The sequence below is a fragment of the Zingiber officinale genome, chromosome 8B (assembly GCF_018446385.1).
Source record: "Zingiber officinale cultivar Zhangliang chromosome 8B, Zo_v1.1, whole genome shotgun sequence".
NCBI lineage: Eukaryota > Viridiplantae > Streptophyta > Magnoliopsida > Zingiberales > Zingiberaceae > Zingiber > Zingiber officinale.
Genome location: NC_056001.1, coordinates 103495233 through 103510553, shown reverse-complemented (window position 1 = coordinate 103510553; position 15321 = coordinate 103495233). Strand labels below are relative to the sequence as shown.

Sequence of the window (15321 nt, the reverse complement as noted above, 5' to 3'; positions counted from 1 at the left end):
TTAAATTTATGAAAATCAACCAAACTCATATAACTAAGTATAGTTTATTCTCATTCTCATTCTCATTCTCATTCGACCTCATTATCAAACTCATACTCATTATCATTCTCATCATTTGACCAAACACCACCTAAGAATTACCCTTTAATATTTAATAGCATCAAAATCATACCCATCATTTAACTAAACGTCACCTAAAAATTACCTTTTAATATTTAATAACATCAAAATAAAACAACACCTCCATTTTATTCCTTTGAAATTACCATTCAAATTATGATAAATGTCGTCTATGATAAAAGATAAATGCAAATCAATTCATATGATATAAACAAAAACAGATAAAAAAATATACAAAAAACATTATATTCATTTTGGAAAGCATTCAGCAAGTATCGTATGCACCTAAAAGACTAAGAAAAATAAACTACAAGATGAACACTTTACGAACAAGTGCAGCAGTTGAATAAAGACCTACTACCAGTTCGACAACATTCAGTAAGACACAAACTGTACTGGAAGTATCAAAAACCAAAGTGCGCAACCTCTTCATCTTCCCCTTCATCTTCCTCCGTCTCTTCCTCAGAGAATCTAATATCCTCCAACTCCTCTTCCTCATCCTCCTCCTCTTCCTCATCCTCCATCTTAAGAGATCCTTTGTCTTTTAGACCAGTGTTAAGTACGACTGTTTGCCCTTTAGATTTCTCCATGTCTTTACGGAGTCTCTCCATGTTTTCCTTCCTGCGGTCAGTTTCTAGACGCTGTTTCTCGGCCCTTCTCTTATCGAGGTCAGCTCTGTATAGAAAATGGAATAAATTCCAATAATAATTGAAGTCGATTTTAGAACAAAATAAGTTCGGTGGTTGGTTGTTACTCATAGTTCTCCATGTATTCTTTAACACTTGATTCAATTGCAGTGAAAAAGGCTTCCATTCCATCACCAGAAACTGCTGAAACTCCCACGGAGTGCATATTTTTGTAAAACTCTTCGAGTGCCAGAGCAAGACTTCTTGCTAAAGTTGATGTGTAGGATGAATCAGTGTCCAATGCTGCCTGAAATGCTTCAAAATCCTGCATCCACTGATACCAGAACAATGAACTGTAAATTGTGAAGAAAAAGAAATTACGAGGTACATGCAAATTAATATGTAGCCTAGGTTAAGTTTATTACGCAAAGGTTAAGTGAAAGGGAAATCAGTGATTTCCTCAATCTTCCGAATGATTTCAGCAAAAAAAAAAAACACTTGACTATCAGCCTCTGCCGTGGGAGAACACAAACTATGAAGAAGGTAACGTCACAAATTTGGTGTCATCTAGTTTTTAAGTTGGAGCATAGATTCCAATGAAACAAGAAAAGATAGACACGATCCTCTTTAGTCTCAGAAATGTGACATCAACCCTCTGTTTGGGAGGAGATGAGGGAAGGGTAACTAAAGGGAAGGGGTACTCCAAACCTTGTTTGGAAGGGAGTGAGCTAAGGAAAGAAAGGTAAGGAAGGGTAAGTTTTAACCTTCCTTACCAATGAAATGGAGGATTTTCTTGCACCCCAAGGGTAAGAGGAATAAAAAAAAAATCTCAATTTTATCCCTGTTTCACAATATTAATTCCCTTCCTCTCGCCTTCCTTCTCTTCCTCCTCGCGTAGGCCCTCACTTCACCTTCTCCTCCGTCTCAATCTCCCCCAATCGACATGGCTTCTGCCATGAGTTCAAATCCTCTGTCCCCAATTTCACCTGTCCCCGTGTCCCACTCATCGGCCCAGCCCACTGCTGGTGGCCTCCGGCCGCAGCCCCGATCAATACTATAACCCTTGGGGAAGGTGAACCCAAGGGGGTCGCCAGCGGCACGATCGGCGCCGGAATCCGGCCGGATCATAGCAGGGGCTTAGATCAACGGTAGAGGAAAGTTTGCTTAGATCTGGCCGGATTCCGGCACCGATCGTGCTGATGGCGACCCCCTTGGGTTCACCTTCCCCAAGGGTTATAGTATTGATTGGGGCAGCGGCCGGAGGCCGCCAACAGTGGGCTGGGGCGATGAGTGGGATACGGGGACAGGTGATATTGGGGACAGAGGGTTTGAACTCATGGCATAGGCCATGTCGATTGGGGGAGATTGTGACGGAGGAGAAGGTGAAGTGAGGGCCTACGCGAGGAGGAAGAGAAGGAAGGCGAGAGGAAGGGAATTAATATTATGAAACAGGGATAAAATTGAGATAATTTTTTTTTAATCCTCTTACCCTTGGGGTGCAAGGAAATCCTCCATTTCATGGGTAAGGAAGGTTAAAGCTTACCCTTCCTTATCTTTCTTTCCTTAGCTCACTCCCTTCCAAACAAGGTTTGGAGTACCCCTTCCCTTTAGTTACCCTTCCCTCATCTCCTCCCAAACAGAGGGTTGATGTCACTTTTCTGAGACTAAAGAGGATCGTGTCTATCTTTTCTTGTTTCAATGGAATCCATGCTCCAACTTAAAAACAAGATGACACCAAATTTGTGACGTTACCTTCTTCATAGTTTGTGTTCTCCCACGACAGAGGCCGATAGTCAAGTGTTTTTTTTTTTGCTAAAATCATTCAGAAGATTGAGGAAATCACTGATTTCCCTTTCACTTAACCTTTGCGTAATAAACTTAACCTAGGCTACATATTAATTTGCATGTACCTCGTAATTTCTTTTTCTTCACAATTTACAGTTCATTGTTCTGGTATCAGTGGATGCAGGATTTTGAAGCATTTCAGGCAGCATTGGACACTGATTCATCCTACACATCAACTTTAGCAAGAAGTCTTGCTCTGGCGCTCGAAGAGTTTTACAAAAATATGCACTCCGTGGGAGTTTCAGCAGTTTCTGGTGATGGAATGGAAGCCTTTTTCACTGCAATTGAATCAAGTGTTAAAGAATACAAGGAGAACTAAGAGTAACAACCAACCACCGAACTTATTTTGTTCTAAAATCGACTTCAATTATTATTGGGATTTATTCCATTTTCTATACAGAGCTGACCTCGACAAGAGAAGGGCCGAGAAACAGCGTCTAGAAACTAACCGCAGGAAGGAAAACATGGAGAGACTCCCAAAGACATGGAGAAATCTAAAGGGCAAACAGTCGTACTTAACACTGGTCTAAAAGACAAAGGATCTCTTAAGATGGAGGATGAGGAAGAGGAGGAGGATGAGGAAGAGGAGTTGGAGGATATTAGATTCTCTGAGGAAGAGACAGAGGAAGATGAAGGTGAAGATGAAGAGGTTGCGCACTTTGGTTTTTGATACTTCCAGTACAGTTTGTGTCTTACTGAATGTTGTCGAACTGGTAGTAGGTCTTTATTCAACTGCCGCACTTGTTCGTAAAGTGTTCATCTTGTAGTTTATTTTTCTTAGTCTTTTAGGTGCATACGATACTTGCTGAATGCTTTCCAAAATGAATATAATGTTTTTTGTATATTTTTTTATCTGTTTTTGTTTATATCATATGAATTGATTTGCATTTATCTTTTATCATAGATGACATTTATCATAATTTGAATGGTAATTTCAAAAGAATAAAATGGAAGCGTTGTGTTATTTTGATGTTATTAAATATTAAAAGGTAATTTTTAGGTGACGTTTAGTTAAATGATGGGTATGATTTTGATGCTATTAAATATTAAAGGGTAATTCTTAGGTGGTGTTTGGTTAAATGATGACAATGATAATGAGTATGAGTTTGATAATGAGGTGGAATGAGAATGAGAATAAAATATACTTAGTTATATGAGTTTGGTTGATTTTCATAAATTTAGAAATCATTTCTAAATTGTCATTTCTAAATTTATAATCCAAACACTATCTTCTATCATTTCATTCATTTTACCCAAATCCATCAACCAAAGATTCCCTAGGGGGCGTTTGGTATATATTTAACAATGAGAATGATAATGGATTTTGATTGAGGGGTTAATGACAATGGAAATGATTACTAGATTGATGGTGCTTGGTATACATACTGGAATGAATATTATTCCCATTAATGTTGCTTGGTTTGGCTTAAATTATGGAATGAAAATCGATCAAAATTCTCATTTTACCCTTATAAGTAAAATATAAAAATAATCACATAGAGTCATGAACTGAACAATTTTATTAAAAAAACGTAATACGGTGGCAACAACTCTGTCAACGGTCTTGCATAATCAAAACATCTATCACAATATCAAAAATGATAGAAGTAAAAAAGTATTCATCAAATCCAACGACATCACAAACATATTATTCCACACAACTGAGTATAAAATCTTCAACTTCAGAGGGATCCAAACTGAACAATAACTCAACCTTCACAAGATCTTCACAAATTACTTGAGCAGCCTTATACTTGTTCTTACCAACGAAATCATACTTATCCAACATCTCAAGAACTTGTGGCATTTTTGAGGATTTACCTTGAACCCAAGGTGACATTGACTCAAATTGTGAGCTAATAATTTACATAAATCCCTCAACCTATGCACTGAGTAACTTGAAGTCAGAATCGACATTTTGCACAGATGGAATGATCTGTTTCACAAAGGTAATTAGAAATCAAATAAAGAGAAGAGACTCTCTTGCCCATTGGTTCATTAGGAATAAGCAAGTACTGTGAAATATTAATTCATCGCCATAGATTAATAGAAGCAGCAAGCTCTTGATCTAAACAAAACCTGATGAATAGACTTCGCATGACCTCTCCACTTTAATTTTTTATATGATTAAAGAAAATGCATATGCTTTAGCAGTTAATTAATGACATGTTAATTAATTTACTATGACAAGTTACATTTGATTGTGTTCACATTCACTGATGCATACAGAATTAAAATGCATTCACATTTTACATACGACAAGTTACACAATTAATTTTATTGATACGTACACATAAAGAAATTGTCTATCACAACTTACCAGGGGTGGCCGAGAGGAAGAGGCGTTGGCGGCCGAGTAGGGGGGGGGGGGGGGGGGGGGGGGGGGGGGGGGGGGGGGGGGGGGGGGGGGGGGGGGGGGGGGGGGGGGGGAGAAGAAACGCGGCCGATCAGGGAAGAAGAAGCGTGGGCGATCGACCGGGGAAGCAGAGCCACGGGCGGGGTCGGGGAAAAAGAATTGCGGGTGGGGTTGGGGAAGAAGAAGCACCGGTGATCGGGCGAGCAGCCGGGGAAGCAGTCGCGGGTGGACCGGCGAGCGGGGAAGCAAAGACGCGACAACGAGCGAGGAAGAAAGGCACTGAGATGAAACACGCAAAGTAAAAGAGAAAAAAAAAAGAAAAGAAGAAAAAGGTTCGGAGGAGGGGGGATGAGCCGTGAAAAAAAAACCAAATGAATAAGGAGGAATGAGTTTAACAATAACCTAGGAGTGGGTGGGTTATGAAATTAGGGCTATCAAATTTATATTTTGATTCTTATTCCCATTTACCAAGCATCAAGAATGAGAATGAGGTCTGAGGTTCAAATGGGTCTTAGGGTTTAGAATGAGTCCACTCGGATGAGTCTAGTGGCTAGCACATGAGGAGTTGCCACAATGAGGTCTGTGGTTCGAATCTTGGCAAAGCCGAGGTAAATACCTCCCTTATGTGTTAGTCACTATTTCAAAGGCTACTAGCCGCCCGTGATTTACCTCCTCCGTATTGACCTTGGGACGGATTGACGGGATACTAGGGGTGAACGTATTCACCTTTTACCAAAAAAAATGAGAATGAAACAAATTTCATTCCCACTCCAACATCATAAATTCGCCTACCCAACACCTCCTTAAAGTAATCATTGAGGATATTTTAGCAGTTCCAATATCCCTAAGATGAGCCCAGAATTTTTAGCCCATGAATCGTCAAATTACTGGACCTATCAATAGACGATTTGGAGCCGTCGGATCGGATTCCGCAGCCATCCTGGAGTTGCCCTTTTCTGTCTGTTTATATGCGCTCTTCCACGGTGATCGAGTTCGATTTTGAGGCGAAGATGTTCCTGCGGCGAGTGCTGTTGGGCGGCGGATGGCGGGCTATGTCGACGCAAGTAGGGAAGAAGGTGAAGGAGACGACCGGGATTGTGGGGCTCGACGTGGTGCCCAACGCCCGCGAGGTGCTGATCTCCCTCTACACCCGCACCCTAAGGGAGATCCAGGTCGTGCCCCCGGACGAGGGCTACCGCAAGGCCGTCGAGAGCTTCACCCGCCAACGCCTCAACGTTTGCCTGGAGGAGGATGACTGGGAGGAGATCGAGAACCGCCTGGGGTGCGGCCAGGTCGAGGAGCTCATCGAGGAGGCGAAGGACGAGCTCACGCTTATCTCCAAGATGATCGGTTCGTACCTCTTTATTCTTAGTCCCTTTCAATTCTGTTGATGTTTGTTTTTATCTTTGCGTTGGTTTGACGTTGGATTTGGCGATTTCTCCAGTAGATCTGCGTGGTAGATTCTATTTGCTTTCCTTCGCTGATTTTCAATTAGTTAAAGGATCATTTCGGCATTTAACAATTAAAATTAGAAAGTATTAACAGTTTCTTCAAAATGAGATCTTTTAGGGTCCTATGATATTTTGATGGAGATTCAATACTGTTGGGCTGTTCTGGGTGCCAATTTTGTTTTTCTTTCCTGTTCATTTCGTGGAGTTCGATTGCAGAGTACTCTGTCACGATCTTGATTTTGGGAGTGTGTCTCCGTGCGTTGAGGCACTATGTGACAGCTGAGGGAAGAACCTTCAAGAGATTGATTGAGCGGATCATTCCCTGTTTTCTTCTTCTGCATCCCTTTGTTGAAACCTGGATGTCTTATATCTATTGTTAATATCTATTTATAGAGTTATATCATGAAGCAGTAAACTGGTTTTTACAAGTTAATCATGGTTAGGGTCTGTACTTTGGCTGACAATGAGTGACGAGGATGATACTGCTGTTTACTTTGCTAGATGGGTTAGAAGGGATGGAATACTGGGAAAACTGAAATGGGGTTTCTTACTTCATTTTGATTCCCCTAATTGGGTGGATCAAGTTGGGATTGATGCTTTCCAATACTTTTGTTCTTATGCATCTTCCAATCTGTCCATCCAAGCAAACAACACAGTGGAAATGCTTATAAGCTATCCATCTTGATCAATCTATCCAACTGTTAAAACACACTAACCAGTAGGTTCTCTGCCCTTCTTTTTTGCCTTGTTAGCTTTAAAAGGATACTCACACTTAATCTAGAGATTTCCTTGCTTGTGGAGTAAGCTCCAATAATAGGAAAATAGACAGTGCATTAGACCCAATCTTTGCATCCTAAGTCTGCATTTTGTATGCTGTTCAGCATTGACATTTGGCAATCCCAATCAACGTCCCTTTGTGTTTGTGTATGACTGATCTTAGTAAGGTGATTTTAGCTTTTGCAAGACCAATTGTCTTATGAACCTCTACCTGAACCGGGCTGTTGCTTGCCGACGTGGACGACGCCTGAGCTTACCGGTGTTGGCAACGGCAAAAAGTTTGATGAACGCAGTGAATTTTGCACCTGCAACAAGTCTCCTCAGCACCTACTGATCTGTGAGTTATGCATTAGTTATGCTTAGCAATTAGAGGAAACATATGGTCGCATGGTAAGTATGTTAGAGAAACTATCCAAACAAAAATTCCTCACATTTTTCTCATTTCACATTGTCGATAGATTTAAATCTCATTTAATATTAGTGTAATACTCTTAGTTAACTCGTCTTTGTCACTATTGCTTGAAGCTTAAGTGCCTAATTATGCGTGTAATGGTGGGGGCCATGGGCTCATGGCTAATGGCTACCACCAAATATAAGCACGCGTGGAATGATATGGTATTATAATTCTTGCCACTCATTGACCAGTCCTGAGGCGTAGCCAAAGACCCAAACGAGCTCTGACTTGTCAGACCACTAAAATAATCATATCAATTTCATTAAAATCAGATTATTGTGGTGGTTTCACATGGTTAGCGAATTTATTAATTAGGCTCGGACCATATTCTTTGCCTCTCTCCATACAATGGTAAGCCTCTTCATTTATTCACGCAAGAATTTTAGTAGCATCAAAATGATATTCTTGATAGCATTCTTATGATACGATTTTCATAGCCCTGTAGACCTATTTTAAAGGTTCCTAAAAGAATAAAGAAGTATCTTTTAGGGCATATTTGATTGAAGATTATTATTGATCCACACACCATCCTCCGGTAAGCATCGTTGGTCCAGGTGATCCTGCCCACTCGTTGCACACAAACCTGGGGAGTCGTCCGTCGACAGTGCTGCCTACGTAACCTCGTCGTCCCTATGCCTGCACACCAAATAATATTATGTTATTTTGTTTTTATAATTTTAATTGTATAATTATCTGATAATCATATAATTAAAATTACGTGTGATAGTTTAAATCGGATTGAGGTTATCATATGCAAGGAGCCAAGATACTATCTAGATTACGTTAATCTCGACTCCAATATAGCTGGTCGAATAGAAATAAAATCATCCTCCAACGGATGTGATATAGTAGTAAAGTAAATAGAATACTGGACCGTTCGCTATGAGTACTTTATGATTTATCATAATTTGATGAGAAATTTTCATAGGACTGAATCAATCACTCTAAAATCTTAAATTATCAAATAAAAATAAAATAAAATCACTAATTTAATTTGTCATTCAATTCATTAATAAAATCATCAATCAAATATAAAGCGAAAAGATTCATTTCTATTTGCTGTTTAACTTTCCTTCTAAGCAAACATTTGCTAAATTGTTCCCATGTCATGCATCCGATACAATAATTCTGAATAAGTTACGAATAAATAAATGTATCCGTTATAATTAAATAAAAGTATTTAAAATATTTGATATATATACATACATCGCACGCAACAAATATAGAGACGGCGACTTCTTCCACTATCTCAGTGTATTCCATCCCCAACCAAATAAGCATTCATCATCATTATTCACCTCTAATAACAAATTCCCATCATTTAATCTACTATTAATCATCGAGTTGCTTTGTTATCGAATCTCGAATCCAATTAATCATGCACAGGTTCATCCAAAGAATCACAGTGACAGACAAAAAAAAGGAAATTATTTGAAGAAGATGATCGATGCGTGCAGTTCTTCTCCAGAAATAAGATATTTTTTATGCTTCTTTCTTCATTGATTCCGGTTAAAATTGTTGCTGCAGCAACCAGATGTCGTCCGCGCTCCACAGATCGTCCCCTGCTGGCCACACCATCTGCTCCAAGTCCGGGAAGTCGAAGGCCTTCGGCAGCGACTCCGGCCACAGCTCGCCGCCTGGATGCATCAGGCCGCCGGAAACAGGAGGCTGCGGCGAGAACTGCGCGCTGACCGAATCCACCGACGACGACGACGCAGCGGCGGTCGAATTCTCCGGGCTGGGCTTTGCCTCCGTCTCCGTGATCGCCGGAGTCGCAACCCCGAACTCCGCAGCGGCGGACGTACTGGAGCCTCCGCCGCCGATTCTCTCCAGGAGGCGGGGCATCCACAGGTAGCGCACGACGTCCCTGAACTGCTGGCTGCCGGCGTCGCATTCGAGCTGCTTCGCGTGCTTCTGCACCCGCGTCCTCCAGTAGTTCTTGATCTCGTTGTCGGTTCTCCCCGGAAAATACTGCGCTATCTTCGACCATCTTCGCAAGAACGCAGACACAATCAAATCATCAATTTCGCCAAACAACACACCAAGAGAGTAAGAATTCGACGAGCCACCTGTTCCCCCACCGCGAGTGGAGTTCCAAGATGAGCAGTTGCTCCTCCGGCGTGATGTTGCCCCTCCGTACGTCCGGCCGGAGATAGTTCAGCCACCGGAGGCGACAGCTCTTCCCTGTCCTCCTCAGCCCTGTTTTTTTTTTTAAAAAAAAAATCCCATTTTTTACTCTTCCCCGGAAAGAAAAACAGAGCACTCTGTTCCGGTGCAGTGAGTGAACGAGTACCTGCGCGACGAGCCAGCGAATTCCACTTCCCCTCGCCATTGAGGGCGATGTAGTTCATCAGGGCGCGGTCCTCCTCCGTCGTCCAAGGCCCTCTTCTCAACTCCATCTCCTGGACCTCCATTGTCCGCTTCCTCTTTGGATGTTGTGGTGGACCGGGACGGAGAAGGAGAAGAAGACGAAGGGGGGTTTTGTAGACATGACAGGACAGGAGGCGCAAATAAACACGTGATGAAAAGGGAGGGGAGCCGCAACGGGGTATAGAATAGATTAAGGGAGTTTAAAGACAAAAGTGATGGCTTTTGATGGAAAGGCAAACAGCGTTGCGTATCAGAGCTTTTTAACTTTTGACAAAACACTTACTCGATCGTTCGCCAAGTGGAACACTTCTGTGAGCGTGAATCCAAGAAACAGAGCTAAATTTGTTTTGCTCCTCCCTTCTCTAATTTTGTTTTTTTTGTTAGAAAATTAAATTAAAAAAATCGCTCCCACGGATTAACTCGTTATATATATTTATACACTTGTTCGGTACCTATTTTCAGACGATTCTCATATATCTGGCCATCCGAATGTTCTTTAAGGCATCTTAAATTTTAAAAGTGAATTAGGACGTCTGAAAGGAGCTCTGAGTATCTGGACATATGAGGATCATTTATTGGGCAAAAGGTGATAATGTTCGTTCCCAGCACTCCCGTGGACTTCGCCCAAAGCTATCATGAGGGAGGTTAATCACGGTAATCGGAGAAGTTAGTGCGCAGTGGGAAGAGGGACACGGGGACCAGGGATTTACGCCCTGACTACCCCGCGGTTCGAATCCATGATTTCTTTGGGCAATCTTCTACGCACTAACCACTCCGGATAACCCCGTGGGGCCATATGAGGATCATTTATGAATATGGATCGAATGGATGTACAGGTTAACAAATCACTCTCTTTAAATATAATGAGATGTTAACTTGGACACTCGTTCGGTGTACATGTCTGGGAGATTCTCACATGTCCGAGCGTCTCAATTCACAAAAGTGAATCGGGCATTTGGGAGGGGCTCCCAGCACCCGCACTTATAAGGGTCGCCTATGAGTGTGGACTAAATGGGTGTGTAGGCTAATAAATCTCTCACTTTATATATAATGAGATGTTAACTTGGACACTCATTCGGTACACACTCCTGGGAGACCTTCGCATGTCCGGACGTCCCGATTCTCAAAAGTAAATCGGGGCGCCTGGGATGGTTCCGAGCATCTGAACCTGTGAGGATCGTCCAGAAATATACATCGAATGAGTGTGTAGACTAATGAATCTCTCTATATATGAATGAGTATTTACTCAAATAAATTTTGAGATTACTTTTCAATTAATATAAAATACCTTGATGGTGTTAGGACCAAAAGTAGCTAGAGGGGGGGTGAATAGCTCGTCGCGTTCGCTTGGTGCGCTTCGTTGCTTGGCGTTGCTTGTTTCTTCTTGGATGTGCAGCGGAAAATACAGAAACAAACATAAAACGCTAACACTAGGATTTTACTTGGTATCCACCTCACAAGAGGTGACTAATCCAAGGATCCACACCAACGCACACACCCTCCACTAAATAAAACCTCCTTTGTGGTAACTACCAAGGGCGGAGAAGCCCTACAAGACTCAATACAAGAAGAGAGGGAAAGGATACAAGAAATACAAGCTTACAAGCCTTACAATGAGTACAAACCCTAACCCTAGCTTCTCTTCTTGGCTTTGATCCGCCTCTTGACTTGGAAAGCTTCCAAGAACCTTCAAGAACTGGCGATCACGAGCTTGGAGAGTGTTGTGGAGGAGCTGGCGAAATGCTGGAGTAAATCGGAGAAGAGATCGTGAAGTTCTGCCGAAGACCACGCTCGCCTGCGGCTTTAAACCCGACGCAACGGTCGGATCCCGATCGATTCGAATGTTCCGAATCGATCGGGGAGGCTTTGGATCGATCCACGGATCGATCCGAGCTTCTGAGATAAGCGCTGGATCGATCCACGGATCGATCCCGCATGCTGCAGCATCGTCCCGATCGATCGGCCGATCGATCGGGACCTCGGATCGATCCACGGATCGATCCGAGCTTCTGACTGGAAGAATCGGATCGATCCACCGATCGATCCACCGGATCGATCCACGGATCGATCCAAGACTTGGTTTTGCCCAAAACCAAGTCCCAAACCTCCTCACCAACATCCGGTCAACCTCGACCTGTTGGTACATCATGTCTCGCATCCGTCACTCCCTTGACCTGCTAGGACTCCCACCAAGTGTCCGGTCAATCCCTTTGACCCACTTGGACTTTTACTCGTCGTGCCAGTATCGGTCACCCATTGACCTACTTGGACTTCCACTAGATGTCCGGTCAACCTCGACCCATCCGGACTTCCTTCCTTGCCAAGTATCCAACAATCCCTTGACCTACTTGGACTTCCCAACACCGATGTCCGATCATCCTTGATCCATCTGGATTTCCTTCCTTGCCAAGTATCCATCCGTCCTTTGACCTACTTGGACTTCCCAACACCGGATGTCCGATCATCCTCGATCCATCTGGATTTCCTCTCCCCGGCTTCACTCACTGGGACTTTTACCTAGCTTCACTCACTAGGACTTTCACCTAGCTTCACTCACTAGGGTTTTCATTCGCCTAGCTTCACTCACTAGGACTTTCACCGGCTTCACTCACCAGGATTTCCTTCGCCTAGCTTCACTCACTAGGACTTTCACCGGCTTCACTCACCAGATTTCCTTCCGCCTAGCTTCACTCACTAGGACTTTCACCTAGCTTCACTCACCGGATTTTCATTCCGCCTAGCTTCACTCACTAGGACTTTCACCGGCTTCACTCACAGGATTTCCTTCGCCTAGCTTCACTCACTAGGACTTTCACCGGCTTCACTCACCGGGATTTCCTTCGCCTAGCTTCACTCACTAGGACTTTCACCGCTTCACTTCACGATTTCCTTCCGCCAGCTTCACTCACTAGGACTTCCTTCCGCCTAACATGCCACTTGGACTTCCCAGTCAAGTATCCGGTCAACCTTGACCTACTTGACTCTTCTTCGATTGATGTCTTATTGTCAAACATCTAAACCCTAACCAAGACTCAGCTTGGTTAACCAGGTCACCCTTGACCTGAGGGATATTGCACCAACAATCTCCCCCTTTTTGATGTTTGACAATACCACAATAACACTTACAATCCCACATGTAAGTTAGGCTAATCCTATAGCCTCCTTCTTCATGCCACTAGGTAATGAACCCATAAATTAAGCTTTCCATTCTCCCCTAAGAGGGCAAACTCCCTCTAGGTAATGAAAACCTAACTTACTTCCTTTCATTCTCCCCCTATTGGCACACATCAACCCCCTACTAATAAAACACATCAACCCGTCTTTGGACACACATCAACCTATGCTCCAATTTTGGGCACACTTCAACAACTCCATTTGTTGAAGACTCTCCCCCTGAAGAGTTGCTCATCGTAATCACACTTTTACTCATTGTGATCAACTCAATATTGAAGGTCCCATACCCTTCATTTATCCTTAACTTCTTCCTCAATGTAGACAAATACCCAACCTTGAGCATTTTCTAACATCTTGAGTTCCCACTTGAAATGATGAGGATATCCACTCCCCATTTATCCCCATTTCAAGTTTAAATGCTCAACCTTGAGCAAGTTCACAACAGAAGGTTAACCACCTTCCAAGGTTCATGAAAAATAATTTTCATGTCTTTAAAGAGTCCCTCCCCCTAAAGACATGGTGGAAACTTCTGTCATTGCACCAACAATGACTTGGAATCCCTAAACCTTTAGGAAACCCAGATTTAGAAGTTTTGAGGTTCAACTGTTCAAAATTTGAAACAAACCTCAACCTAAACTTCAATGAAGTCTTCCTTTACCATTCCATCCTTGTTTTCAACACGAAAACACCCTTTTTTATGTATACAAATGTATTTTAAGGGTTTGGAATGAGTACCTAGACTAAAAATAGGTTCAAAGTGCTGAAATCAGGCTTTCCCAGCCAAAATCAGCAACTTGGATCGATTGGAGTTGGGTTCCAATCGATTGAACCTTTCTGAATCGATCCACTGATCGATTCAGACTACCTGGATCGATCGGCTGATCGATCCAGCGAGCTACTGCTCGCGAGATTTGCCTTCTGAATCGATCCATGGATCGATTCAGGCACTCCAATCGATCCATGGATCGATCGGAGCTCTGATAGTTGCTGAAATTCCATTTCAGTCAACTTCAGAAACCCCTAGAAAATTCTACAAAAATCCAAAAATTATGAAATTTCGTGTAGACATTGTTTAGGGTATATATTATCAAGGAAAAATAGTTTTCTATGAAAATACATCATATTTTCAAAGATTGACACAAACTTGAAATTTGCAAAAACTTTAGTGTTTTCTTCAAGTTTGTGTCTAACTATTCAATGGTGATTACTATCAAAAGATAGCCTTCACCAAGGTTTTCCAAAATCATTTTTAAAAACTTTTTCAAAACCAATATCCCACCATATTCCTTGGGCTTAATGCACATGACTTGTACATTAGCTTTCCCAATGATGGGAAACCACATAACTATGTGTTTTGATGAACTTAAAAACTCAAATGAATGCACTAAATCAACATCTTGAGCTTTGTTCATCATCCTAACATCTCACTTGTATCTAATGTGCACTAAAGCACATACAAGTCACCTTATAGTCTTTGTGAGATGTAGATTTTGGTTTTGCCCTAATCTAGGGATCATGCATATCTATCTAGACATTTCAAAGATATTAGACATCCACCTAGGATGTCACTTGTTAATAAGTGTTGTTAAATGCCATTTATCCTTAATTACAAGGAATTAAACTAATGCATGATAATGTTATGGCATACATCAAAAGGAAATAATTTTCAAAAGAAAATATCCTATAACTACATGATGTATGAATGTCATGACATGGTATTCTTGTATTTTTCATAATAAGTCATGAATGCAAAATACACATAAGATAAAATATGATGTCATGGCATATTATGAGCAAACAATCATGGCAAGGTTTAGCATAAATAAAATATACCTAGATTACCTATCTAAGTATCCTTAAAACCTTAGCTAAACTTACAACTTAAACCTAGATTGCCCTTAAGTGCGTCAAGAAAACGCCAAAACCTAAATTGGCATTTCTAATTCCCTTGATTAATTTATGCCAATTGAAATTAAGCATATTCCTCAAATGTTGGCATATTTCATTTTTCCACAAGAGTAGCACTTTAAAGTTAAGGCCCGGATTGCCTTAAATTTCCTAAGAACATACCAAAATCCCAACTTGGTAGCTCTTATGAATTTCCCAATATGTGCCTTTTAAGATTAAAATCAACTTTTCACCACTAGG

At 41.8% G+C, this 15321-nt stretch overlaps 3 protein-coding genes across 5 annotated transcripts; 1 reads left to right on the top strand and 2 right to left on the bottom strand.

Moving 5' to 3' along the window:
• Positions 1-524: 524 nt before the first annotated feature.
• Positions 525-1874, bottom strand: LOC122014121 (GPN-loop GTPase QQT2-like). Its single transcript, XM_042570305.1, has 3 exons — positions 1690-1874; positions 875-1099; positions 525-795 (listed from the first exon to the last, which is right to left on the bottom strand). Exons 1-3 carry the CDS (start codon positions 1872-1874, stop codon positions 525-527), a joined length of 681 nt encoding a protein of 226 aa, XP_042426239.1.
• Positions 1875-5787: 3913 nt separating this feature from the next.
• LOC122017067 (probable NADH dehydrogenase [ubiquinone] 1 alpha subcomplex subunit 5, mitochondrial) lies at positions 5788-8222 on the top strand. 3 transcript variants are annotated; one of them, XM_042574541.1, is made up of 2 exons: positions 5788-6297; positions 6615-7365. In XM_042574541.1, the coding sequence occupies exons 1-2, from the start codon at positions 5916-5918 to the stop codon at positions 6776-6778; spliced, it is 546 nt and encodes a 181-aa protein (XP_042430475.1). In that variant the 5' UTR covers positions 5788-5915; the 3' UTR covers positions 6779-7365. The 3 variants fall into 3 exon arrangements, with proteins under 3 accessions (XP_042430475.1, XP_042430476.1, XP_042430477.1); XM_042574542.1 differs by having other exon boundaries at positions 5801-6297; positions 7353-8052; XM_042574543.1 differs by lacking the exon at positions 6615-7365 and adding an exon at positions 8119-8222 and having other exon boundaries at positions 5803-6297.
• Positions 8223-8981: 759 nt separating this feature from the next.
• On the bottom strand, positions 8982-10104 carry LOC122017066 (transcription factor MYB108-like). Its single transcript, XM_042574540.1, has 3 exons — positions 9923-10104; positions 9699-9828; positions 8982-9619 (listed from the first exon to the last, which is right to left on the bottom strand). Exons 1-3 carry the CDS (start codon positions 10041-10043, stop codon positions 9139-9141), a joined length of 732 nt encoding a protein of 243 aa, XP_042430474.1. The 5' UTR covers positions 10044-10104; the 3' UTR covers positions 8982-9138.
• Between the last annotated feature and the right edge of the window lie 5217 nt (positions 10105-15321).